Source organism: Lichenostomus cassidix, chromosome 3 (genome assembly GCF_008360975.1).
Source record: "Lichenostomus cassidix isolate B80296 chromosome 3, HeHo_3.0, whole genome shotgun sequence".
In the NCBI taxonomy this organism is placed as follows: Eukaryota; Metazoa; Chordata; class Aves; order Passeriformes; family Meliphagidae; genus Lichenostomus; species Lichenostomus cassidix.
Window position 1 is genome coordinate 9,895,166 of NC_139483.1, and position 26,451 is coordinate 9,921,616.

General features: G+C 44.6%; 1 protein-coding gene across 8 annotated transcripts in view; it reads left to right on the forward strand.

The window, feature by feature from the left end:
- The window catches only part of WDPCP (WD repeat containing planar cell polarity effector), a 115,227-nt gene extending 89,716 nt beyond the window's left edge, over positions 1-25,511 (forward strand). For 2 of the 8 annotated variants that reach the window (XM_085054344.1, XM_085054345.1), the window contains 4 exons: positions 10,794-10,917; positions 17,250-17,344; positions 18,861-18,889; positions 24,540-25,511. In XM_085054344.1, the coding sequence (XP_084910470.1) occupies positions 10,794-10,917; positions 17,250-17,344; positions 18,861-18,889; positions 24,540-24,590 (299 nt within the window). In that variant the 3' untranslated portion in view covers positions 24,591-25,511. The other 6 variants (XM_085054340.1, XM_085054341.1, XM_085054342.1 and 3 more) reach the window with 5 other exon arrangements.
- Positions 25,512-26,451: the final 940 nt, after the last annotated feature.

Genomic DNA, 26,451 nt, shown 5'->3' on the forward strand with positions numbered 1-26,451 from the left:
TATATATATATATATATAGATAGATGTAGATATATATATACACACACAGAGTATATATCTATATAAGCATATATATATAAGCACAGAGTTTGCATATATACACATCCCAATAAAGTTTGAGGTTTTGTAGGTTTAAAACAAAGTGTTGGTACCAGCTGTATAGCATGTTTTCTAAGCATTGCATCACTCTTGCTAATTTTCTATGCAGAGACATACGCAGACCCCGTAAAAACTTGGTCCTCATTTTATGAAAACTTACCTGAGACATTAGCAACTTAGTATCCTAAAGTCAGTATTTTTAAAGTGACTAAAAAAACATGTAAGAATTTTCAGGTTTGGTACACATTAAGCTTGTTGATATCAGAGTAAGTTTAGTCCATAAAACCTTCCAGCATGAGTAACATTTTTTTTATCTGTGAAACCCTCTGACTACAAACATGTTAGTCTGCCAGAGGTTAGAAAGCAATGCTGTTTTATAATTTGGGCTTTATTTATGGGTAGTATTCCCATTTTTTCATTATTTGGAATAGCAGCTAACTGGTCCCAAGTTTTTCTTCATTAAAAGAAAAAGAAAAAACCCTCCTTTCAATAGGAGTGTGCTTCACACTTTTCAAACTTCAATAGCATAAAATTTTTCACTTGGTCAGAAAACAGATTTAATTTGCTGCTAGGTTAAATATTAAAGGTTTCAGCCTTACGACCATGAATTCTCAAATTAAATTCAGTGCATTGCTTAAATTTCTAGCTGCAGTGCATTTAGCCTAATTGCTTTGGTAAGTTGGGTGCTTAGTAACTACTACCTCTCTGAATTTTCATCTTTAAAGGCGAGCAAAATAAGCCTGAGGGCCACAGGTGGTCTAGCCTGCTCTTTGGGATTCACCTGTGGGGTCTTTGGATATCTCTTCCAGTCTGTCTGCATCCTCACACCATATCTGATGAGGCTGTTCTGCTGACAAGGGAGGGCATTTAAACACCTGTAGGTTTGAGCTGTTTAAGCCCAAATCAGTTTTGAAGCAACAAGAAAGGCTGAACAAAATGGTTCAGATTTCAGTGGGTTGTCAACTAAATGTGTGCACTGGGCCTTTAAGTATTTGGCCCGACACATCTTGATTGCTTGGCTTTTGTTTTCACCCTTGGAAAGTCAGCTGGATAATGCCCTGTAGCCAAAGTCTATTCTGGGATGCTGTAAGTGGGCTGGGCTGGGGATGCTGGGGTGGGGGGAGAGGGAGACGGGGGTGAAGGGAGATTTAACCAAAAACAGAGTTATATTCAAGTATTTCCAAATTTTTGTAAGCCAAGCTGTTTGCAGTCCTTTTCAGTTTGCTTGCCATGTTAAATATAAAAGTCATAGGGACAGGATATTATCCCAGTGATCCAGTCTTTAAGGTGGGCTCTTCTCTTTGGGGACAATGCAAACACAGAGGTGATGGAAACAATCGAGGAAACTTCCACCACTGGCACCCTTAGAGGCAAGCCCTGAGTGTCTAGTTTTTTCCTCTTTGTTTACAATATTTTTAAGGCTTTGAGTTCTCACGCAACATATATGTCATTAAATGGCTGATTCCTCTTTGCACACGTTGTTGTGATGGCCTGTGGCAACCTGAATTAATTGTTTCAGTAGTTGATGGTGGTTACTAGCCGTAATTATTATAATTTGCATTTATAAAAACTTCTTTCATCTAAGGATCTCAAAATGCTTTTGCACACATTTAATTAAGCTTCACAACATCCTGTGAGGTAAGTGTCAAGAGTGTTGTTATATCCATTTTTACACAGGTTTCTCCAAGAAAACAAGGTCAGTCCCTAACATGACTGGTATTTGGCTCACATCACTCTTGCACAGGACGAGCAGCACGGCTGCAGGAATTAGGAATGCTGATCTAGGTCACTTTGCATCTCTCACATAGCTCTTGCTGCTGCCACGCCGTGTGGACACACACTAAGCCATGGCAAACACAGTCAGAGCAACCTCAGCCCACATTTCCAGTCTGAGGTGTCCTTTCCCTCCCAGGAGCACTGGAGCAGCAGAAAAGCCTTGGGAAGAAAAAGAGATAAGCACCCAACATGATGTACAAGATGACAACCCACGAGATGACAACCCACCTTGCAAAGATCTGTTCTTTCCATTTTCTACCCTAGCATTTAAGCCTCTCTGTGCAGTCTGTGCACAGCAAGACATTCTGCTTCAGCCAAAGCCAAGAAAGCAGCTGCAGGCGATGTAAAGTTACCCTTTACCAGCCACTCGCCTGCTCTAGAAGAGGCTGCACACATTCACCTCCACCCCCTGCCATCCTTAGGACCAACCCTATGGGCAATCAGCAATTCTGAGATCTAAATCCTAGATTACCACTTGACAGATATTTAAAAGCGAGGATCAACCGAATCAGAATACACTTGGAACTTGGGGGGACAGCAGTTTCCAAAAGCTCATTTCTTTTTCAAACATATGACTATGCTGTTTAAATTGAACCTAGCTCTCTGTAAGCTCTGTTGATCACCATAATAGCCCTGAGGAAGATAGGGCTAAGTAAGTGCTTGCAAATTGAGTAAGGAGTCCCAGGCCATACCTTCATGAGTTCTCTACCATCCTCATCAATTTATGTTTACATAAATTGTTTACATGTGGCAATGACCAGATTAGCTATTTGGAAAGAACTCTGCCTGTGGATGCACTTATTCCAAAATAAAAGCCACTTGGCTTTTCTAAATCAAGTGCACTTACAGGTAGAGAATGACTGTCCTGAATAACATAAGAAAGAAAGTAATTTCATTCCTAAATAGGCCATTGAGCAGAAATACTCTGAAATAATCTAATTTCTCGTGTTGATGCTTTTTAAGGCACTGACAAACTCACAGAGTTAACAACTAATTTTGTTTTCAATCCATTGTTTTCTTGGAGAGGGTGTGCCAGTGCAAGGCAGAGTCAGAGATTCTTTTCAGTTTCCCTGAGTCAATGTACAGGATTTATTCTGGTCCATGTCTCTCTTGTGGGGGAAGGAACACTGGCAGCCAGAGGAGAAGGCCTGACACAAGAACATAATTTCATTTTACCTCATGGTGTGTACTTGACTTCCATCAGAAAGGGGACACTCATTGGCCTAAGCCTGCATTTTCACTGAAGCTTTCTTCTGCTTTTCTTCTCCTCCAAACTTTTTCATGTCTGCTGTGGCACAGAAGAGAAAAATATGGCAGCAACCATGCTTGACATATGTCACAGAACACAATGCCATGGGAATCACAGCATCAGGCCCACAGAGGGGATTTTATTGCAGCTACCAGAAAGCTTTCAATAATCTCAAATCAGTATTTTTAGGGTATGTTTCTTTATTTGGTAGGGGGGAGGTAAAAATTCTCCTCTTGTTATCTCATGTTGCAGAAACTGAGACTTGATGGGTACTACATTATCCTTTTTGGACCTCAATCACTCCCAAAGATTCAAGATGAACTCTGCCTGCCCAGGCACCAGAGTCGGTGCCCCGGGGAATTTCTTCATATCTAAGGGATATGCAGGATGTGTACTCGCATGCCCTTGCTGCCTCTCAACTCCAGCTGTACATGCAGTTTTGCTTTAGGAACCTGTACCTCCAGTATTGCAATATCTTTTTCAGTCTCTGTCATCAAGAGTTTAAATACAGTTCAGATCAGTGTTAGTGGCCCAGCTCCAAATGAGGAGAATTGCTGCAATTCGTTATCTTGACAAATTAACTGGTCTGAGGCAATTCCTTTTTGAGAGAGATACAATTACCTAACTCTTGAACTCTAGCCTTGCTCCAATGCTATGGCATAGTTGTGCACCTGCTCAAAAAGTGTGGATACTACGACTTTCCCACCCAGAAATACAATTCCTGCACTAGGAGCCGATTAAGAAAAATGGCTTTCTGCAGACCAAGATGGTCTGGTTACACAGGGAGGGACAATATTGGAAATGCAGGGTCCTTGTCACCAAACCATGAGAGGAGGGGCTGGCACAGAGAGTGCTATACCAGAGAAACACATCACCAGTTGTCCCATCCTCTGTTTTGAGTCCAGCTTCCTGGTCCAGTGAAAGAAGGTGGCTTTCCTGCTCCCAGTCCACCACTTGGAAAAGAGTAGCCCATTAAACAAAAAAAACCAAAAAAAAACCAACATAAAAAATAAAACCAAGGTATTTTGTCCCTGGGATTTAGGAATTTCTAGTTTCAGTCCTACAGTCCTTATCTACCTGGTGGAAAATAGGTCGCCATCAGAACTCCACTCCTGATGTGGACAGGAGCTGGTGCTCCTGGGGAGGCAGAGTGACCTCCAGCCTTGCCCTCACCTCCTGGCCTGGAGGACCAGCTCCCTTCTGCCTTTTCTACCAAGCCATGAAAATACATCCGCAGTTACACATTGTTCTTCCAACCCAACGTGGGCAGGTGCACTTCTCATCCTCTTCCCTGTGGAAAGCAACTTCTTTTGCCCCTCAGCCATTGCTCACCTGTGGGCATCATCTTTCCTTGTAGAAGAGCTCCCAGATGCTAAAAGATATCCCTTAACCATGCATTTGAACCACTGCCTCTTGGAAACTGGGATAAAGCTGTCCTGCAGAAGGCCTGTGTTTGCCTAGAGCCTCTTTGTATGGACTTGGTGTCTGGGAGTTTCCTTGAGCTCCTCTTTGAACTCCAAGCCTTCAGCATCAAAAACATTTTACCCTCAATTTCTTTTCTACTTTATCAGTTTGGCCAGCTTCCAGCTGGCAGCATTCATTTGCAGCCTCCCATTCTGCATCTCGTGTTTGCAGATGCATTTATTTTTCAATTAACCCCTTGGAATGGTTTTCTTCTCCCCGGAGCCTACCTGCCTCCGGTCTGGCCGGCACTTCTCCCTGCTCTGGATGCCCTTGAGGGCAGAAGCCAGGAGTGGAGGAGCTGGGTCCTTGAGCTGGAAGTGCCAAGCAGAGGGTGTGCCCCATGCAGAAGGCGTCACGGAGAGCAGCTGAAGGAACACGCAGGTTCGGCAGCGCCGGCTCTGCCCGTTGTGGGTTGGGGCTTGCAATGCCACAGGCGCTTTTCCCGATGTGGAGTCTCTGGAGCATCACTTATATATAATGAGATCTTCCCTGAACGCTTTTGCTGGGATGCTCCGTGTGCCCACAGTGCCACTGCTGCAGCCTGCGCCCCAAACAGTGGGAATGGCTCTGCTCCACAGCAGCTTTTCCATGACTTTCCTTTAGAACAGCTGTTTCTAGAGAGTCACCTAAAAGGAAAAAAAGGAAAATAAGGAGAAATAAAGACTTTGTCTAAAGCATCACTTCCCAAACAAAGCCATTGCCTAGTCACCAGGGCTGCCGTGCCTCCTGTGCCGGCTGTAATTGCTGAGCAGTAGCAGCCAAAGGTTGCTCATCCTGGCACTCCAGCTGGTTCTCAGGCATCCACTGGGAGAGGAGAACAGCCCACTTGCCAGCATTGCCAGGCAAGCTTCACACGGGCTGGGAAACCTGATAACATCTAGAGGTGCAGCATCTCTATTGCTGAGACACCAGGCAAGCCTTTGAAGTGAGACAGCCTGGAATTGAAGCAAATCCTTGGTTATTCAGTCTCTTGCAGCTGGAGACTCAACGTGGCTTGGTACTACCACATCTGGTACTACCACATCTGGATCACCCTGTAAGACACACCTTCTTTCTTTTTTTTTTTTAATTAATTAATATTGGCACTGCTGGGGTAGTTCCTAGGGAACCTGATTGCTTAGGCTTCAGGGAGATATAAAATTAACTATTCAGGCTGTATAGTGGTTAGCTTAATTTTGTGTGTGATTCTAGCAGAGCAAACGAGTGGTAGAGATTGAAATCTCAGCCAAGGCTAGTAAAGACTCAGCATTTCCATTTGCAGAAAGTTTTAAAGCCAGGTTTCACAGCAAGCTGCAGGAGACTGCTAAGTGAAATATAACTGTCTACAGTATAAAAAAAAGAAAAGTTGTTTACAAATGTTAGCTACTTCTTTCGTTTTATCACATAACTTTTATATTAATTCTTAAATTTCCTGGCACACCCACTAGAGGAGTTTTGCTGCTGCTAATACCCCTACTATCCAACTAGGGAAATAATGACATGTTATGCTGCTATTAAGGGTTGATTCTACTAGTAGTGATTGAAGTGCCTTATCTTCTCAGGCATCAAATTTTTAAATTACAAGAGAAATGGGACATATTCAGATTTAATTTCAGAATTAATCTTATCCAGCTCTCTAAACAGTAACAGCTGTTCTCAATGAGTTTTAGAAGTACTATAAAACCAATATTTCGACAATTTGTATTTCTGAAATGCAAACATGTCAGCCTTGGGAATTAACAAAACAACACAAGAATAATCTAAAAATAAAAATCCATGGAAAACTAGCTGAGAAGAAGCAAAGAAGTTTAGAGTTACATTTTTCCACACTCACAAACAAAGCCTCTGTGGTTTCCCTGCAGGAAATTGTTGAAATGAAACAATTTTATTAGAATATGTGTATTTAGAAAGACATTTTCAGGGGAACAATTGTAGCCAGAAAAAAGGGCTGACCACACTCAAATTGACAATGGAAGTTCCCACTGATTTTGATACCAGGAGAGTTTTATGCAGTGGCTTTAGAAATAGCTTCATGTCGTTTGAGAAAACCTGGGATAGAATTAAGTTATCACAACTTCGTGTGAAATCGTGCTCAAACTCATGCCTTCCACAGCAATTATTTGTCTTTTAAAAAATCCCCAAAAACTCATAAAATCACGAGAGCTTGCTTTCAACAGGTAAAAATAACCACTTAAATGAAAAAAAGTTACTGCATAATAAGAGGAGATACAAACTTATTTACATAGAATTAGCTGTTAAGGTAAAAAAAATTAATTTGTTTAAATGCCTAAAAGAAAAAAAGTGTGATTGTTAGTAACCTCTGCTGTTTTACAGCACTCACTTGAATTAACAATTTGCATTTCTTCAGACCTATTATTTGTTTCTCTCAGAAAAATGCCACTATTTTCCTCTTGTTTTTTAGTAAAACAGCAATGTGGCTAAAGTCTGTGTGGTTCACTGAGAGTTTGTTGGGATATATTTGCAATTCCCGAAGCAAAAAAAAAAGTGATATTTTATCTCTAGAAGGAGTTACATTTTTTGAACTTATTGAATTTTTCTAAGATCAGCATGAAGAGTTCTGATTAAATGCTTGCTTCAGCGTTTTAAAAGCTTCTTGTGTCCCTGTTGCCTAAGGAGGTCGTACACGAGGATTGCTCTGTAAACATCAGATTGTACAGAATTGGCTCTGCATACCATGCCAGGCACACAAAGAGGAAGTCAAATGGCTTATCTCCCGCTTATCAACTAGTTTATTTTTCACGCCCAAAAAAGGCTGCTACAAGAGCAGCTGCTACTTTGTAAATAATTTAATGGCTTCTGTTAAGTAGAGCTGTCAATTTTGCAAACAATATTAAAAGGAGATTTTCGCTTGGCCACGGATTTGCACGTTTTGAAATGCATTTTTATCCCTGAAAGTCCAGTGGAGGATACTGGAGAATGGAAAAGGCTTCTGATTTGCAGACACAGATTCAAAAGAGAGTAGATATGGTTAAATAATGACAGATGTATGGGCAGGGAAGGCGTGATATCTCATCACCTGCCATGCATTACCTAGAGAGCATGCTGCTCATTAAAGCTTAGGAAAACTTTCACTGGACTTGTAAAGAAAGATATTTGGCTCTTTCAGACAGGCGTTTGATGTAGCAATAGCAATTACCACCGAATTTGGGAAATGCAGAGTATGCATTGTGAGGTTGGGTGCACACAATATTATCCCAATATTGATCACGACAAATGGGATTTTTAAAATATTTTTAGCACAAAAAAAAAAGTATTATTGCATCTGATAAATGAGTTTAATGATGAAACCACAACACTAACCGCAATACCAGCTCTGGAGTTTTTGAAATTCAAATTCAGATTCAAATCCCCAGATCCTAAGCAAATAGTTGGCCAGAATTTAAAACAGCAAGAGTTTATTGTGCAAGAAGCCAAAGGAGTATCCCAGGTTGCCTGAATACAAAATCTCAGGTGAAACTTGTGATCCCTCCAGTGCTAGCACAAGTCAGGTCTCTATTAAGCACCAAACCCTAGGTCTAAATGTGAGGACCACCACTCTCTCCCACCTCTGTGGCATTGATGCCAAAATCCTTCTCTTTTCAATTAAAAGTGGAATATGTTCCCTGTAGTTTGAGAAGGGCTGCGTTGTTTAAACAGCGTTCCTTGTGCGTTTGTTTTTCCTGTTTTAGCACTTCTCACAGGGAACTGAGTCTGTGTCCCACAACAAAAATATTTATTTCTTTACTCTGTAGCTCGTATCTGATGGGTTTGTGGCTTTGCACCACTCTTGGCATCTGATCCTATCAACTGTTCTACACTGCAGCTGTAACCCCAGACTGGAGCAGGTTCAATGCTCATAACTTGAGGTCAGTTCCAGATATTTATTTGAGATATGAAAGTGCAGAGAAATCTATTTGTGCTCTTATGGGTGAGAACCTTGCTCTTCCCCTGGTTTTGTGCTTGCAGATGCCAGACTGCTCTGTTTTCCATGAGGTTCCTATGGATTCAGTAGCATTATTTAACAAGGTGTAGCTCTGCTATATTCCCAGCTCAAAATATCAAAGTCACTGGCCATGCTATAATTAATTGCTCATAGCATTCATATATTAGAAATATGGTACACAAGGGCTCTATACATCCAAATTGTAGCCACTCCAAGTTAAAAAGCTTCCTGAAGCACATGCATGAGTTACACTGAAGTGATTGGTGAGAGGACTGGGATTTTCTCAGCTCTGGTTCTCAGCAGGGACAAGAATACACAAAGTAGTGTGATGGAAAGAGATCAACACAAACTTGACCCAATTCTAATTTGTTTCTTTTCTCAATACACACTCATCTTTTGGCATCTCTCAGGGTTGTATATTCTGAAATGCACCCACTCAGTCTCAATGGCTGAGAAGTCATGGACATCTTATATTGGTGAAAGTTTGTAACTTAAAGGGGGTAAGTTATGTAGGCCTTAGATGTTACTGAGGAAGTGGAAAGAGAAAAAAAGAGAAAAGAAAAATTACTTACAGCTGCTTGACTCGCACTGTACATCTGAGCTTTGACATTTTGCAAATTAAAAGGTCTGACATTCTGTTTCTTAACAAACTAAGGCCAAGTGAAGAGGGAGGCTCTTCAGGACCAAAGACTCAGTTTCAGGTGGAAGCACAGCAATGAGAGCTGTGTTCCCAAGCAGAGGCTGGTAAAGTTTGTGACACAAGACCTGCAATGGTTTTTGCCTAATTATTTTTTCCCCATCAACAGGAATTTTGATTAAGCCCTTTCCTGGAGTTTTTCACGTATATGAAAAGCAGCTTCTCACAAACCTTCATAAGTTCTCAATATTGTTCCCTTCCTTCTCTTGGCTTCTCACTCTGCAAGGCTCCAAGAAGACATCTTCCGAGAAAACTCCCTTACTTGCCTTGGAGTTGAGTTCTGAGATGTAAAGCATTGCCTGTACCTGTTTTCCCCTCTGCTTTTATTCCTCTTTGGATTTTTTATTCAAGGTGGAGGAGAAATTGCACCAGTGCTGGTTTAGCACCTTTATTTATTGTAGTGTGGTGTGTGTGCTTGAGGTGTGCTGCCTTCAACCGAGTTGGCCATTTGCAACTATTCCCCACATTGTTCTGCATGTGGGAAACAGCAGCGCAGACAGAGAATATCATCCACCTGGGAAAGCCAAGCCTTGCCACGCTTCACCCTCCTTCACACCACAGATCCAGTGATATTTAGGTAGCATGAAGGGTGGGAATAGTCCCCAGCAGTCCTATGGTATTGAATTTTTAGGACTCTGAGGTTCAGAAACGCTTAGGAGGAGATTTGCCCTCCTAAGCCAGCGAGCGTTCCGCGTCTCCAGACAAAATGTAAACCAGCAGTGTGGCAACACTGGCCAGGGTGTTCCATCCTCCCCGCTGCCCACGGTGCTGCCATGGGTATCATGCAGATTAGCTCACACAGGATCCAAGGAGGTGGAGAACAAGGGGAGAAAAGCAGGATTAGAAGAGGAAAAAATGCAAAAGGGTCTTACAATTTTGAGAAAAGTCTTTTAAAGTCTTTATCTGTAACAGGATTTTTTTTCCCTTAATCCAAACTCTGCTAGCCTGCGGTTTGATTAAATTTTTTATTTATTTATTTAAAGTCTCATACCTAGAATATGAAATTCCTCCTCTATATTTTTTAAGTGGTTCAGATATTTTTAAACAATTTCTTTTACCAAAAGGCTCATACTGGAACTTGTGAATTGGAAGCCCATGCTTCACCTACTGGAGACTTCAGGTCTTGATTGTGAAACAAAATATTTTAAAATAAAGCTAAGGGAAGACTTTATTTTTAAAGGAAGGAGTTACACATACCCTGCTGGGGAACTAGTCCAATTGGTAAGACTTTGATCCCTATGGCAGCAGGGAAATGCTCATGTGCAGCAGCCTTTGGCAGCCAGCTGGACCTTCAGTAGTTGACAATTTAGAGAAGGCATTTCCTCCTTGCTAACCAAAGCCAATACACACTCACTCTCTGCCTTTCAAAAGCTCTTGGACATGTTTCTTGTTGCTGGTCATTGGCTGCTTGGTCTCCTTTCCAAGGGAAAAGCCAAGGGTGAAAGCTGTGGAAGCATGTGGGTTTCCATTCAGTTTGATCCATTGCAAGAGAGGACACTCTTGTCCTTATGGACATCCAAGACAAACAGTTAGCCACTCGGTACTTTCAAACTCAATAAATGTGATACCTTGATTCATCTTAACAGAGCTTCTGGGGCAGTCAGACGAAGAAGAGCCACCTTGTGAAGCTTTCATTGACCAATCTCCAGAGCAGGGAGGAGAGTGCAACCTGCCTACTGACAGACCACCAGTTCAGAGCAGCTCCCACAGGTGAGTTGCAAATAGTTTTGAAATTTATGTTTGATATTCTGAACCTTCCTGACAACTGCTGTTGTTGTCTGCATCATGACTGTAAGCAGGATAATATATTAAGACAGTAAGGGGGACCAAAGAAAAACCTGGAAGCCTGAAGGACACGGCATGAACTAAAAGAAATCTCCTGAAACATAGACAGTTTACAAGCTTTTAACACACACTAGCACAACCATTTTCAAATAAAATAATTTGGGCAAAGGCAGCCTTATTTGTTGTATGTGGAGAAAAGAGATACAGAGCAATGGAAATGCAGCAAATTAACAGTTGCACGTGGTGAACAGAACTTTTAAAACTTGACATGATCTTTACAGATTTCTGTAAGCACACCACTACCCTATGATCAAAATCCCTGGGATGAACTTTTGAGAGTGCCCTTCTTCTGAAGTTGGTTAAAACCTTGAACTTAGCTATGAGAGAAACAACAGTATGGGTGACTGGGGTTTTTTCCCAACACTTTTGTTGATAGTGAACCTGTGCACCATCTTGCAATGGATAGGAAATTAGAAAGGAACAGCTCTTCTGCAAAGATTCAAAAATTATTTGTTTCTCTTATTTTTCTTCATTCATTCTTGGTAGAAAAGAACAGTTATTTGTTCCCAGTGAGTATATAAATGTGTAGTATAAAGAGACTTTTTTCCTATGCCTACTGTATATATAGGAATGTTTTTAGTAAATCTAGTGTGCTTATGACATTGAACTTCCACATTGCGTTCATCCTAACCATTTTATCATAACTGTGCTGAACACACAGTTCATGTGGGCAAAACAGATATTACTTTCTCTTTCTGGAAATCTGTATGATAACTAGTTTTCTGTCTCCCCTAATATGGGGACATTGAGCTTTTTCAGCAGGAAGTGTTACCAGCTGCACACCACTAGTGAAGTATTTATTTCATACACAGCCCACAACCTTTAGGATACAGGATATGCTCTAAAGCTTCCAGAGCTATCTAATGGGTTTGGAGGTGGGGCCTGCCTTTAAAAATACAATGCACAGTTATTCCATATCAACTTTGGGGGTGAAGATAGCACCATGTTGATATGGGCAAATAATAAAGCCAGTCTCCACACTGGAGGAGACTGCGTTGTCTGGAGAGGGCTCTCCAAGTGCTCCAATAAAAGGAGCTCCTTTAACAGCGCACCAGAGCAGAGACTAATCCCAACACGCCTCTGATCCCAAGGTACAAACACGCTATCCTCCCTCCCTTCAGCTCACCTTTTCGCTTTCAGAGGTTGCTATGACTCACACAGATCTGGCAGTCCCACGTCTGCCTTCCTCAGGCGTCCTGGGAGAGAGACTGAGAGTTCAGCTTTCCCCCAACTCCTGGGCTCCCCACCTGACCACATTTGCCTGCACCTCCCCAGCTGGGTCACCAGAAGTTGCTGAGCCTCAGGAGTGGTTCCTTGCAATCACCAGAGCCACGTAAACTGCTTGGATTTCCCAAGGCTTTTGGTTGGAGAGCATAAAGCAAGCTCCCACCCGTGTCCCAGCTCCTCCGCCTGCGGACACCTGGAGATGGAGCTGACCTCTGCCGGGAGAGGCCAGAGCTTTGGGTTGTCACTTACAAGGCTATGGAAGAAAACTTCTCACGGCTCCCCTGGCTGGCCACAGCTGCTTGAAGCCTGCCAACAAGAATTTAGGTTTCGAAGGCACTCCCTGTGACAACACCAGCCAGCTGGGAAGATCACCTGCTGAGGCACAGGTGACTCCAACAACTTCTTCCCTGTGCTTAAAGAAAGCCACAGATGGTTACAAGCACCTAACTGTGACTTGGTTTGCCTCCAGTTTCACAGAGTCATTCTTCTGACAAGCCTGCCTCAGACTTCTTTGTGTGAGGAAATCTCTATAAAGAAAGGAAATTTTAGTGTTGGGAGCCTGCATAAATAGGGCCATTCTCTGTTCTGCAGTCATTGCAATGTTTCATCTCTCTGTCCAAGATACTCTGGCATTACCAGAGATTTACCAGGGTTTGTAATTGGCTTCTTCTGGGTAGCAGTGGTTCTTTAAGTTCCTGCAAGACACCACACCAGGGCTTTGCAGTTGTTCAGCAAGAGTATCCAATGGCTGTTCTTTCTTCTTTCAGAGTAATTTCTTATCTGCCTTGGCTTTCCATCTTTGTACCAGCTAGTCACACCAGTTATTACATTACTGCGTTTCTATCACAAACACCCCTGTCAGACCCCGATGCTGTCCCAAATCTGCATTTTGCTCAACTTCCCAGAAGCTCCTCTCCAGCACATACTTCTTTATTTTTGGTGTTTCAGCTTTTGGGACAGCTGAAGCATGTCTCATGAGTTACACCTAGGCAGAAGTCCCAGGCAAGGGCACAGTGAAGACTAGCAGAAGGCACTTAGGTTTCATTTGCTTAATAAACCTTGTTTCTGATGCCCTTCAGGGAGTCTGACATCTGCATATGTATGACTGGAGCCCAATTTTCAGGCTGTGTGATTAAAAAAATCACTTCAACTAACTCTTCACATCCTCATCTCCTTTTCTTGACTAGGAAAGCCATAGTCTGGTGAAGACAGGGACAGAAAATGGACAGAAGAGGCTGCAAACTAAATAACCATTCATAAAACAATTTCAAGGGTTTGTTTCTTTGAGAACTTATTCTGGATTTAAATCCATGGTGTTTTATGGAAGCAGCAATAGTGTTGCTGCCAGTGGAGAGCTGTAGTCAACTTCCTGAGCCATACAAACACACACAAGGTTATGGGCAGTGAAGATTTCAGGACAACGTTCCAGAGAGCAGCGTTTCATTTGCTTTCTGATTTCTTTCACTCTAACATAAAGAGAACTGTTAAATACCACCAACAATGCACAGTATAGTGAAAAGTTTGTAAGATAAAGATCTCACCTCTGGCTTACATTTGGCATTGACCATTGCCTTCTCTCCTTCCAAGTGTCAGCCTGGCAGTCCTTGTCCTCTCATTATTCTTGTTACCTGTTTATGAAAACATTTTGATCAGCATAACCCTGCAGCAGAAGCCTGTACTTGAGGAGAATAGTTTGGATGCTGCTGTTCAGAGCATGCTGATCAAGGTAGCATGCTGATCCTCTCAGCCACACAAAGGAACTGATTGAGTGCCTGTGACACAGCTTATTTCTGGGTGAGTCACCCAGTGAGTGCTGTGACCATGCCAGAGTCTGGCACCAGAGTCACACAGAGCTGTGCCTGCACTCACTCCTCTGCCTCATTATCCATCTACTTAGTCCCCATCTCCCAAACCAGAAATACTCCCATTTTACTTAGGCTATCTATTCTTTTAATACAAGTGATTAGCATAGAAGGCAAGAGTCTTTATCATCATGGTGATTTTTATCATAAAACTTTCTTGTTATGTACTTCAAAATACACATATTCCTACTTCTCTACAAGGTTTTTATGGAAGCTCACAAGCATATACAGGTTTAAATGTTTTGAATCTGTAGCATCACTGACCAAACCTCAGGAAGTGTTAATGGCATCTTTCAGATCTGCACATGTTGGTTATTAAATCAGCGTAGCGGGAGAGAATTAGAGTTATACCACAGCATCCCCTTTTGTGTGTCACATAAGAAACAACATTAAATGGATTTCTTACTCCTACTTGACTGTTCCATGCAATTAAAGTAAGTATTCATCACCATTATAGCACTTCTGTTTGTTCTTCCACCTTTTTCAAAAGTCCTCTTTAACCAGGAAGCAAACCCAGTCTTAAAATAGCAAGAATGTAGGCTGAGAAATAATGTCTGCCAGGTCCAGGTGTAATCCTACCAGCTGCTTCATCTGCCCAGGTGGCTTTCAGTTCCAGAGTAACTCTATTAAGAGGTGTGATGCAGGGATGTGGTGGTGTGGTGTAGGAAATTCATGTCAGGAGTGGGATCCAGCAGCTCAGCAGTGCTGCTCCTGCCTGGTTGCTGCAGCTTTCCCTCTCTTTTCTTCCTTCTCTTCCTTCTCACTCTTTGCCACTGCTCAGCCCAGGAGCTTCATGTGCCTCAAGAATGCAGCAGCAGGCAGATAGAGATGGCTTTGTGCAGAGTTGCACTCTCGATTTCTACATCTGTAAAACTGAGATAATACATTACCGAATTCAGAAGGGCAGATTAATCAGTCAGTGTGCATGTTGCACCTTGAAAATACAAAATTAACTCTTCTTAGCCCTAAAGTGCTCGAGATGCATCAAGGTATGCTCCATGGCCTCTTGATTCCAGACAAAGGCCCTCTTGATTAAATTAGATTGCTAGTGTATTAACGCATTAGCACACTTGAAGAAAGAAAAGTTTGAAAAAGCAATTTGGCTTCATCACATGAACGGTGTGTATACTTAATGGAAATTTTTCCAGCATTCACAAAACAAAGAAAAATCAATAAAATGTCTGCCAACTGTTCCACTGAAAACATTTTATAATCTATAGCACCAAGAATCCCGAGCCAAGATAAACCAGCGCTGCTGACAGAAAATACTGACAATTATTTTACATTGATTCAACTTGGCCCAGCCCAGACTGACCTTGTTTATTCATCTCAGTCTCTTAATTCATATTAACTTGGCATCAAAATGGGACATGTGGCATGTGTGCTGAAGACCCATTTCTGTATCTTAGACTGAGATAAATGTAGTGCATTGAGTACTTCCAGTGCCTTGAGCTCTTAGGTAGATTTATATGCATTAGACAGAACTGGTTAAGTTCCTTTTATCCCCGCTGGGCTTTTCATGTCTGTTGACTCTAAAACTAGAAGCTCAGTAGAGGTAACATCTTCTTCTAAGCCTTCGGATATACATGAAATCCTCCCAGTACTGGTCAATTTTAAAGACACATCCAAAGAGGATGGAGGGTTTTAAGCTCTTTTAAAACATAAAAACAGAAGGGTTATGGCAATTTGGCAGCCAAAAAAGCAATTTGTGGGTCTGGGCAGAATCTGAGGCTGTGTGTAAGAAAGCTGATCAAGACACTACGGAGGAGATAATGGGGTCGAAGAGCAGAAGAATCCCCCTGCTTTTGCAACCAGCATAATCTGGCCTCCAATAAAGTTTCTTAGTTTCTTGTACTGAACAATAAAGCTTAGTGTGATGGGAGAGTTGCATTACTGCAGCTTAAAAATGTCTCCAGAAAGCTGATGAGGAGAGGTGCTTTTAGTTGCTTTACATATGCCCAGCTGCTTGCATAGCCGTCGCCTGACTGGTAGTGGGAAGACAAAGGCTCAGGGAAAATCTGAGCTTTTTCTTTAATTATTTATGTTCTCATCAGTAATTAAGGGGGTTTTGTGCCTGGAATGTATTATTTGTATTATCAAAGCTGAGTGAGATTTCGCACTGTGGCAGTGAAGGAATTGGGTGCTGCACAGAAGTTTTTATTCTCACAGCTACACCGCTGTGGTACCTGAAAGCCACCCTCGAGTAAAACACTACTTGAGTCCAATGTGACTGTATCCACAGAGGAGCAAAAGCTACCCAATTGATGAGAATCCTCCCTAAAGAGTTCCCAGTTGGCCTGGCATTGGATGTTTAGTTTATTTTCTCTACTTGACTCATTCTTGATGAAGGCAATGCTCCCTTGGACTTCACTGAACGCTTGGCAGGTTGGGGATGGCAGGACGAGCGGCGTGTCAGCAAGCCAAGATGGCACAGCACAGCTTCCAGGTTTCCAGTTCCACTGCACTGGGAATGGATTGCCTTTCCACATGCCTGTGTAAGCAGAGATTAATGACGAGTGAAGAAAACAAGACCAGCAAAACCAAAAAAAAAAAAAAGGAAAAAGAAAAAAAATCCATCTGCATTTTCCATAACACAAAGCTGGTGCTTTCCTCCCTGCACCTCCTTCACAGCTTGGATTTCAGTGATGGAAGTGGTGTGGGGACAGGGTTTAACTGCAAAAATTGCAGAAAATCAGTGCTGTATTTTGGGTCTGATATCCTCCTCTCCTGGCATCTGCCCAACTTCCTCCACGCAGGGCTGCCAGCAGTGCCTGGTGCCTGCAGTGTGCGCTGCACATCCCCAGCCTGTCCTTCTTAAAAAACCTGTAATTGCTCCAAAAAAACAGCAGCCTTATACCTCATCTTTGAATGACAGGACGGTGCTGGAGTGACTGCATGGCCAAACAAGCAATCCTAGTGACGCTCAGTCAACAAACCTACTGGCATCTGATAGAAAAGAGCTACAGTTTGTAGCCAGGACATTACACAGGCTGCTGTATACTTGAAAAGAAAGAAAACAAACATACCAGCTTTGCTCTGCTCTGCAGTGTGTCCCCAGTTGCAGTCATTGGTCCCTCCCCTTCTATCACTTCTGTTTTGTTTTCCAAGACCCACCAGCTGCAGACAGGCAGAGGATGCTGAGCCTGGAGCGGATGGCCAGACCACCTTCCTGAGCAGGAAAACCTTTTCCAGCAGCCAGGAAGGTAAGTGAACAAGTCTCTTTCAAACAGGAACAAGGGGTTGAATCTAGAAATACTAGTAATTGGTATCTTGAAAATTCATTTGGATCCAGGAGGAAAAATAAGGCAGTGGCATTGCAGCGTGAGCTTGGTTTGTGTATTCCTAGCAGGGAGAGGCAGGAGGACTCAGCTACCAGCCCATGGAAGGTAGAATAAGTCAACTGGTCTCCTGAATCTCCTTATCTTGGAGCAGTATCCATGACTTAGCAAAAACAGGCAGGGTTTGTTACTCTTGGTCGTTGTGGCTCTGTCACTCTGTGCAGGAGCCAAGCAGCAGCAGACCCTCCATGCTTCCCTGGCTCAGGAAGCAGCAGCTCACAAGGCTTCTGTGAGGCTCTGGAGCAAAGGTGGCTGCCCTGCTTCAGCACTTCTTGGTATTCCCACCACAGCCATGCCCAGGGGGCACAGCAGCTCAGCAGAGGAGCAGTCCAGCACGAGGAGGTCATGGTTAAAGAGCTGTCCATGAAGTCAGCCAGGCAGGGATAGGTCAGTGTTTGCACAAGGGGCGAGACGAGGATTTTTATCTCCTGCCCTGCCTGGGTGTCCCATGGCTGCTCTGACAGGTAGGTAGGAACAGAGCCAATCTGCAGGCACCTCCAGGGGAGCTGAGGTGGTTCCTACAGCCACAGCTGAAAGAGATAATTCCAAACAAGTCAGTTATGGATACACTTCCACCAGCAGCTTGCCACCATCACAACGGGACAGTCCTGCTGCCCCCTCACCACCTTCTGCCACCCACATTCACAGGATTGCACAGGGAGCCAACAGCTCATTAACCCGACCCAAAAAGGTTGTTAATTTTCTTTCCTGTGGGATTTTGTCCATCCCATGAACCGACCTGCCCTGTGTGGGGATTAGAAGACACCACAGACAGCACCAAACGAGGGGCAGAAGGACATTGCCTGCAGCAGGACTCCTGTTTGATGTTGGCAGCTGTTAATTCAGCTCAAGCTGTAACATGAAGCCTCATCCTCCAGCAGCTCCTGCAGCAACCTGGCAGCACACAGGCTGCAAAGCCCTCCCAAGACAGGAGGTGAGCACTCAGGCAGGCAGCCCGTGCCAAGCCCCAGCACCCCTGAGCTACCCCAGTGCAGGGACAGAGGTATCATACAGCCACAGCTCTGTCCCCATGTGCCAATTCCTGTCCTGCAACAGCTCTCCACCAAGTTGAGACTGCATGGGATCCCCAGTCTGCTGCTGGCCTTGCATCTCCACACTGCCTTATCCACAAAAATCGTGGTTGTTTTAACTTGTTGTGGTGTTTGAGGGAATATATATCCTGCATGTATTGGCTTGTATAAACTATATCTTTAATATTTTAATTCATCCATTGAATAACATGATATAAAATAGCTTTGTTTTGTTAAAAAAAAACAAAAGTAAAAGTTACCTAATACCTCTGTTTGTTTGGGTTTTTCAGTGAGTTAAATGGAATGTAAATAACGGTGGGTGTTCCTGTTGTGTTTTTTTCTTTTTGAAGGAAATACGAGAGCCATTCCATCAGAGCAGGTAACCCATTTCTGATTTATTATTTTATTTCTGCTTATTGTTATTTACTCAATTTTGAAGCTTCCTGAAACTCCCCAAGCCTGTCCCTGCAAGCTGGCTGCCTGCAGGGCTCTTCCTGAGCTTGGTAGAAGTGCTCCTACACGGTTCTGCTAGAGTAGGGCTTCACCTGCTGCTTTGTGTTGAGCACAGCACATAAAAGTCTCGTCCTCCATCCATGTCTGTCTAACATGAGCTAACCAGTGCTTGGATTGGCACTTCCAAGACAAAGATTGCAGGGAGGAGGAGTGAGATCCTTCCCTATGGTTTCATTATGACTCTGAACTGATTTGCTGCCAATAGAGGTGGTCCATCCCTTCCCACACTGCCAGCCTCCAGCCCTGTGTCCTCATCCCTCTCCCACACTGCCTCGCATGCTCTCACTGGGGAGGGAGAGGAGGAGACCTCCCTGTGGGCAGGGACACCCTGCCCTGTCCCCCAGACCCTTCATCTGCCACGGGACATTCCCTGCCAGCCTGGTTTGGGATCCCAGGTGGCTGGGAGTGAGTGGGGTTGCACACAGAGCACAGAGTAGGGCAAGCCTGGCCCCAGAGCTGATGAGTCAGCAGCACGCAGCACAAACGTGCTTCTTCACTTCTACTTTAAAGGAAAAAATAAAACTAAATACAACAAATGGTAAAATAAATATCGTGGCAGCGTGGATGAAAGCACAAGAGTGCCTGTGTTTTTGCTTCCTCCCAATTACAACTCCTGTTTAAACTTTCATTTTTGAAGCCAAAGTGTTCAGTGTTTGGCCTCAGTGCAAACAGATCATTAAAAAAAAAAAAAAAAAAAAGAAAGGAAACACTTCAACCTCCCAGCAGAGCAGGATGGCACTTATTTATTTCTTTCATTACAAAACCAGCCTGTGCCAAGTAAAATTGTGCTCTGAGAGCTGTTCTACCAGTCCTGAAGCACTGAGGAAGAACACACAGCAGCCCCACCTCTGCAGCTTCCTGCAGGCCCCTGTGCATTCGCAGTGGGTGGAGGATGGGCAGAGGCTGGGGACCTGGTGACAGAGTTCACATGGCAGGGTCACACTGGGGGGAAATCCTCATCTCACAGGATCTCCCCGTTGGCCTTTGGATGATTTTGGTGGCCTCAGGACACAGAGGGAAGTAAAACAGCAGCAGTGATGGTCTGGAGACATTGGTGGGATCCCTGGGTTAGCCAGCAGTTAACCTGTTCCTGCCCTGGAGCTGAGTGGAAGATGCTCCTTGCCTTCACATAAGCAGCTGAATTAATAAACTGAGAAGTTAATTTGAAATCTCTGGACTACAGCAATGAAATCCACAGGCCCAAACATTCAGGCTGTATGACAAGAGTGATGCACAGAAGAATGCTTTGCCATCACATCATTAAGGACTTGTCCAAGGAAGTGGCTAAAGCATTCTCTGGTTCTGAAAAGTTACTGCAGCTGAGTGGTCGCCATTGCTAGAAGCTGGTGGGTCAAATTGTGACCTCTGTGAGCTGGGAAGAGATGTGTTTTGATTTCAGCACACAACGCAGAGCTCCTTGTGCACAGGAAGATGGGGCACAAAATCTGAGCTGCTCTGGACCCAGGGAAGGGAGGCAGCAGCTATGGGCTGCAGAGGGAGATGTTCCAGGGTAAGGGGAGCCAGTCCTGCACACTGGGAATTTTGGAGATGAAAAACCATTCATGTGACACTAACTTCATGCTTCTGCAAAAACATCTCTGTCAACATTTTGTCCTGGCTTTTAGTGGCATGTGGAAATCCAGAAGTCTTGCAGCAGCTGGATCCCAGCACAGGAAGCAGCACCCAGCAAATGAGAGCACATCCTTCCCACTGGACTAACCTGTGGCTTTAGTTCAACCCATCCCAAACCCACCATCAGCAGCTCTTGCCCTGGACACTGCCACCAGCCTGCTGCACGATGGACATCCCACCCCCAAGGTGCCACTTTACCCCTCTGCTTCCCAGGCTGGCATCCCCCTGACAGCACTTCCCGCTGTTGCTTCAGCGGGAGCTCTCATAACACTGGGCTGGGTGCCACCCGAGGGGAGCACACCCAAACCCGGCCCTTCTTGCACAGCCAATTCTGCAGGAAGATCCCTGCAGCTGGGAGCTGGAGGATTTGCCTTGCCCTCTTTGCCCGTTTGTTTGGGGAAGGCTGGAGCCAGAGGTGACCTGTTCCCAGCACCAATGGCCACAGAGGGCTCGGCAGGGATGGATGTGACACGGGCCTGTCTTCTGTAGGTGCATCACAGCACGAGAACTCCTCACTCCTGCTGCTCTCAGCTATGAGGAAGCTTCTCCTCCCTGAAACTGTAGAGATCGTGCAACAGACTGTTCCCAGTGACCTGCCAGAGCAGCTGGCTGTCACACAGCCAAGCAGGGCTCAAGCTGTTGAACAAGATCTGCTTTCTGGAGGAGAGCATTCCAAGTGGCTCAGAGGCAATGGGGGACACCACCTGTGTCCCTCCAGAGCTGTCACAGGTCACCTGTGTCCTGCCTGCAGCCCCGTGGTGTGAGGGTGATGGTGGGCAAGGGCTGCTGTGGTGTTCTTAGCAGGACAAATTCAGGCTGCAGGGCTTTCCCAGGCTGCTTTTGGGCTGGCCAGAGGATCCCACCACTGAACATGAAAATGGGGACAGCAGCAGATGCTGGAGGAATGAGGATAAGCTGCAGCTTTCCTTGCCCTGTGCATGGCCAGAGTGGCTATGGCTCCTCAGGCAACAGGGTTGAAGCAAATGAGAAGTGAGCATCTCATCCACAATATTTGGAGTGACCAGGATTCAATGTTCATGTTCTGTCCTGTCTTCCAGGAAAGGCTGGAGGTGAGATTAGGGTGGCCTGGAGGACTGTGCTTGAGACCCAGCCTAGTCTTGCTGCTCTGAGCAGGATAGTCCCAGAGGTTATTCTGGGATTTGACAATCCTGAGCAACTGTGTAGGTTGGTTCAAAGAGTCTCCAGCTAGCAGCACCCAGACGTGGGTCAGTGAAACCAAGGCTCCAAACACCCTGGTCACCTACCTTGGCACAAACAAGACCCTTTGGAAAACGTTAATCTCAGCTGCTCTCTTGTTCCTGAACCAGAATATTCTAGAGGGCGATTTAAGATGCTGAATCCAGCGTCTCTTTATGGCTACCAAATGGTGGTTTTATTATATTACCACTCAGCTGAATACCTGTCAGCCAGAATGGTTTTATTTTATGCTATCCAAGGGAAACAAGGCCTTCCCAGTGAAAAGGAGTAGTACCTGTGGATCCTAGAAACAGGCATGTCCTTCCACACAGTCATTCCTGCAGCCTGGAACCAGGCAGTCTTCATCTAAATAAAGCAGGTGTTTAAAATAATCTCCCGGGGCTCCTTCATTTATTCTCCTCTCTCCCACTCTTGTCCTTTCCCACCTTCACCATGCCCTTGAGAATAATCCCAGGAGAAAAAGCGTAGCCTCCTGGGAGCAATGCAGCAGCGCGGGGAAGAGGCTTCCCTGCATTTCCCACTCCAGGAGAGCAAAAGGATCCTCTGTTCTGCCGCAGACCTGTGGAGACAGAGCAAACCACTGCCTCCATCCTGCTATCCCTGCAGGTCCGAGATGACTTAGTGGCTTTTCAATTACAGGGTGTGCCTCCCCATGCCGCTCCTCCCTTCGCCTGCCGGAGCGGGACCACATCATTACCATGAAAAGCCCCACGATCTGAACTCTCCAGGGCACAAGTAGATGCTCTCCTGTCAGGATATTCATGTTTTCCTTCTCTGGGTGACTAGCAGCTCATTACCATAGGGAGCAGCAGTGCAGGGCTGGCTGCCCCTGTTCCTGGACAGCCCTCTTCCTGTACAATGAAAATCAACTCTCATCAAGTTATTACAGCATCTTTTATTGCTGGGGTGCTGCATCAGAAAAGATGTAGATATCAGCAGAGGGTTCCAGTCATTACCACTCTCCAGCCTTTGATTAACATTAAATACCTCTACAAGCTTCACACCACATCACAGGCTTCCCACGCGACACCAACTCTGTTTTAGTGTGACCAGAGAGGTTTGCAAATAGGATATTTTAGCAAGTAGTTTTTTAAAAAGCAAGTAGGAGACAAAAGAGCCACCTATTCCTTACCTTCAGTCACTGATGCTCCTCATGGCTTTACTGGAAAAAAAAAATTGTATTTTTTGAAACTTCAACAAGTGTTGTTTGGAGAGCAAGGAGAGTCCACAGAAAGCCTGAAGCCACCCAAACCCCAAGGCACATCCACACAGCCCCACTATGAGAGCTGCTACCAAGTAAAACACCTCGTGATCTCCCTGAAGAGCTGCCTGAGCAGAAGTCTCCGTGGTGAAGCTTGAAGTTTCCATGCTAGAATAACCTCGAGGGGTCTGGGATCCCACCATTGGTTTGGGTGGGACACTGGGGACACTTTCTTATCATCTTCAAAATACCTCTAAGGATTTCCAAGGATTGTATTGTGGCAGGGCCACCTCTCACCATCTCCCTGCAAGGGAAGAGCCAAGGGATGGGCTGGAAACTCAATGTCCATACAGAACTTGTTTGGAGCTGTTGCACTTTTACTGCTCCCTCCATGCTGAGGTAGGGAGGCTGTGGAGGGAATGCTGTTTTGGAGGGAGATCTCTATCTCTGTGGTGAAGTGCACATGCCATGAGATGGAGCTGCTGCTCTGGTAAAGGTTCCTTATGAAGCTTCGAGGGTTAGGAGAATTTTTTTTTCCATCTTTCCTGAAGTCAAGAAGCCAGGGAGTCACTCACATGAGTCCTGTCCACCCTCACCAGTGCTCCCACAGCCTGGCACAGCCCTGACAGCCACCTCCTGGAGCCCAGCCCACCCTCTCTTCCCACGCCAGCCGGCGTGTTCTGCCCTCTGAGACAGGACAAACACACGTTTCCTTTTGTTTCCAGCTCCACACCTAGTTTTTTTCTTTGCATCATGAAGGGCTGGCTACTCATCTGTAATTCAAAAGAAAGCAATGACTCACTAGACTACATCGCTTTCCAAGGCAAAGCATTTTATGCATTTCGCAGGCACGCTAGCCCTGGTTATGAAATAACCTCTGCTGGTGGCACACATTCTCCCCATCGTCATGCCCTTTGCAAAACCAGAGAGCTGGGGCCAAGCACAGCATGGAGATTTGTGCTTAAATCATGCATTTGCATTGTGTGAGGAATGCAAAGTGCCATCCCCACTTTAAAACCTGGCTGGCCACACGCTGGCAGGAACCCAGCCTGTGCTGTTCACAGGATGTTTTAATTAAAAGGTAACAAAAATCTAAACTTTCACTTTTGCCAGGAAGCTTCCAAGCACCAGGTAAGGGGTCTCAAAGGCAGGTGGAGAGCTGCCAGCCCCTCACATCCCAGGGGATACCATGCATGGTCCCTGGAGCTGCAGGCCCTGGTTTTCCCAGGAGCAGCAGGGGCAGAGGGTGATGAAGTGACTTCAAAACAGGTGAGAAGTGCCTCACCTTGAAGGACAAGCCAGTCTTCACCACTTTGGGGCAACACTCTTCATTCCCAGGCCAAACTGGGCCAGTGTCTGTGATTGTCTCTTCTCTCTGGGCTGGGGTGGTATTTTGATGCCTGTGTTTCCATCCCCAGTGCCTCTCCCTGCAGCCTGCCTGATCCTGCCTGTCTTTCCCCCACAGGAGACTGGAGACAGTGGCTCTCTCCAAATCGTGCACTTTGGGCTGGTGTGACTGAGCTGCCAAAGCAAAGCAGAGGAAACCTCACTGAGATGGGGAAGTTCAATCCTTCAGTGAACTTCCAGCCAGCCCTGGATCTGACCACCAGGCTTGGAAATCATCCTGCCCTTAGACTTCCAAATTATTTCTGAGCTCACATGGACATGTCCCTGCACAAAGTGCCCTGTGTTTGCTTGTGGAGGGCAATTTGGTGACATTTTCATCAAAGATGTCAGAAAAGCAAGTAATTGCAGATCCCTATTTACTGTATAAACTCAATGTTGAAAAATTTGTGGGGGGTTCTTGGATGAATCCATAAGCTTTTCAGGAGAAAGTCTGTAATTCTCAATGCATTATATGTTTTTACAATCTTCTCTTGGAAGCAGATTTGAATTTCCACTTAAGGCTCTGAAAACCTTCCTATTGAGATACCAGCAGATAAGATCTTCACTCAGGATACCTCTGTGAAAGAGCAGCCTTTCACAGTCGGCAGCATTTTTCAAAGAATGCTCTCAATTTTCATATCTAGATATATCATCTTAGTTGAATAACCATTATTTTGCCTTGAAAAAAAGATGCAGAGCCTCTTAAACATCATTCCATTGGAGTCCAGATTTTAATCTGCCTCCTCTAACCACAAAGAGAAAATGCACTGAGAAGGTAACGTAACCTGTGCCAGCCCTCTCTTTTTTCCTTCTGGCAGTGAAGAGGGACGAGCATCATCTCCAGTCCTTCCTCCCACCAATTGATCAAGTGCAGAATGTAGAGACACAGATATTCTGTATTCTGTCATAGGCACGTGTGTGGGTTAAGCTTGAGCTTTTGGGGGAGAGCTGGATGGTTGAAACCCAAAGCCAGTGAGCTTCTTGAAATTGGTTTTATGTAGTGAAAATAAAAGCACAATGTTAAAAATAAAATAAAATTTAAAAACCACAAGCCATTAGAAGCATTTCATTAACAAAAATTCTGCTTTTACCCAAATATCTGCAATCTGTTTTCCCCCGTGAGTCAAAATCCTGCTGCCTGATGGGTGATTTTGGTTGCACTGTTTCAGCACTTCATCCCAATCTGCACCTTTCCCCATGAAGGTTTGTGGTTTGAAGGGAGTGAAGGGGTTGTGATCCATAGGGTTTTGTAGACTCAACAGGGAAAAATAAATAAAGAGAGCTTTGAAACAGAGCAGCTGCTGCCTTGCCTCCCCACACAGAGCTGAGATGGTGATGGCTGAGCTTGTAGAGGAGCTGCCTTTAATGTCCCACGGATTGAAATTGAATTTCTGGAAAACACACAGTGCTGGACGGCGGTGACTGGGGGCTTGTTCTGCCTAAGAGGCTGCAACACATCGCCTTGCCATACAGCTATTTTGCTGAATTGCAGCCATATTTCTGTCAGTACAAGTGATGGTCTATATGAGGGATTAATCTGACACCAGACAGTGATTCTTAATCCTTCAGTATATCATAATCTATTTACTTTGCATGCTAAGAGGATTTCAGCTTAAAAATATACAGGAAGTGATACTAGAAATGTACATAAGGTCCAGAATGCTGTTTCCTAAAATTGCAGTTTTTCATGAAAAAATATCCTCACATGGTTTTCTTGGGAAAGTCCTGTCTGTCCAGGAGAAAAAAAAAAAGTGTTGAATAGGGATTTAAGTGGAAATAAGCAAATGTTTCCCTTTAGGCTTCTGCTCTGTGACCATTTTCAGCCTCCTCCTTCCCCACAGCATTTTGTGCTCGACCGTGCGACATGAAAGGAAAGCTCTCCTGCACAGCAACTTCCTCAGCTGGGAGGTTCACCTGCAGACTTTTCACTGACAAAATCAAAACAGGTTTGGAACCAACACGGGATTTTATGTGCATTAATTGCTGCTCAA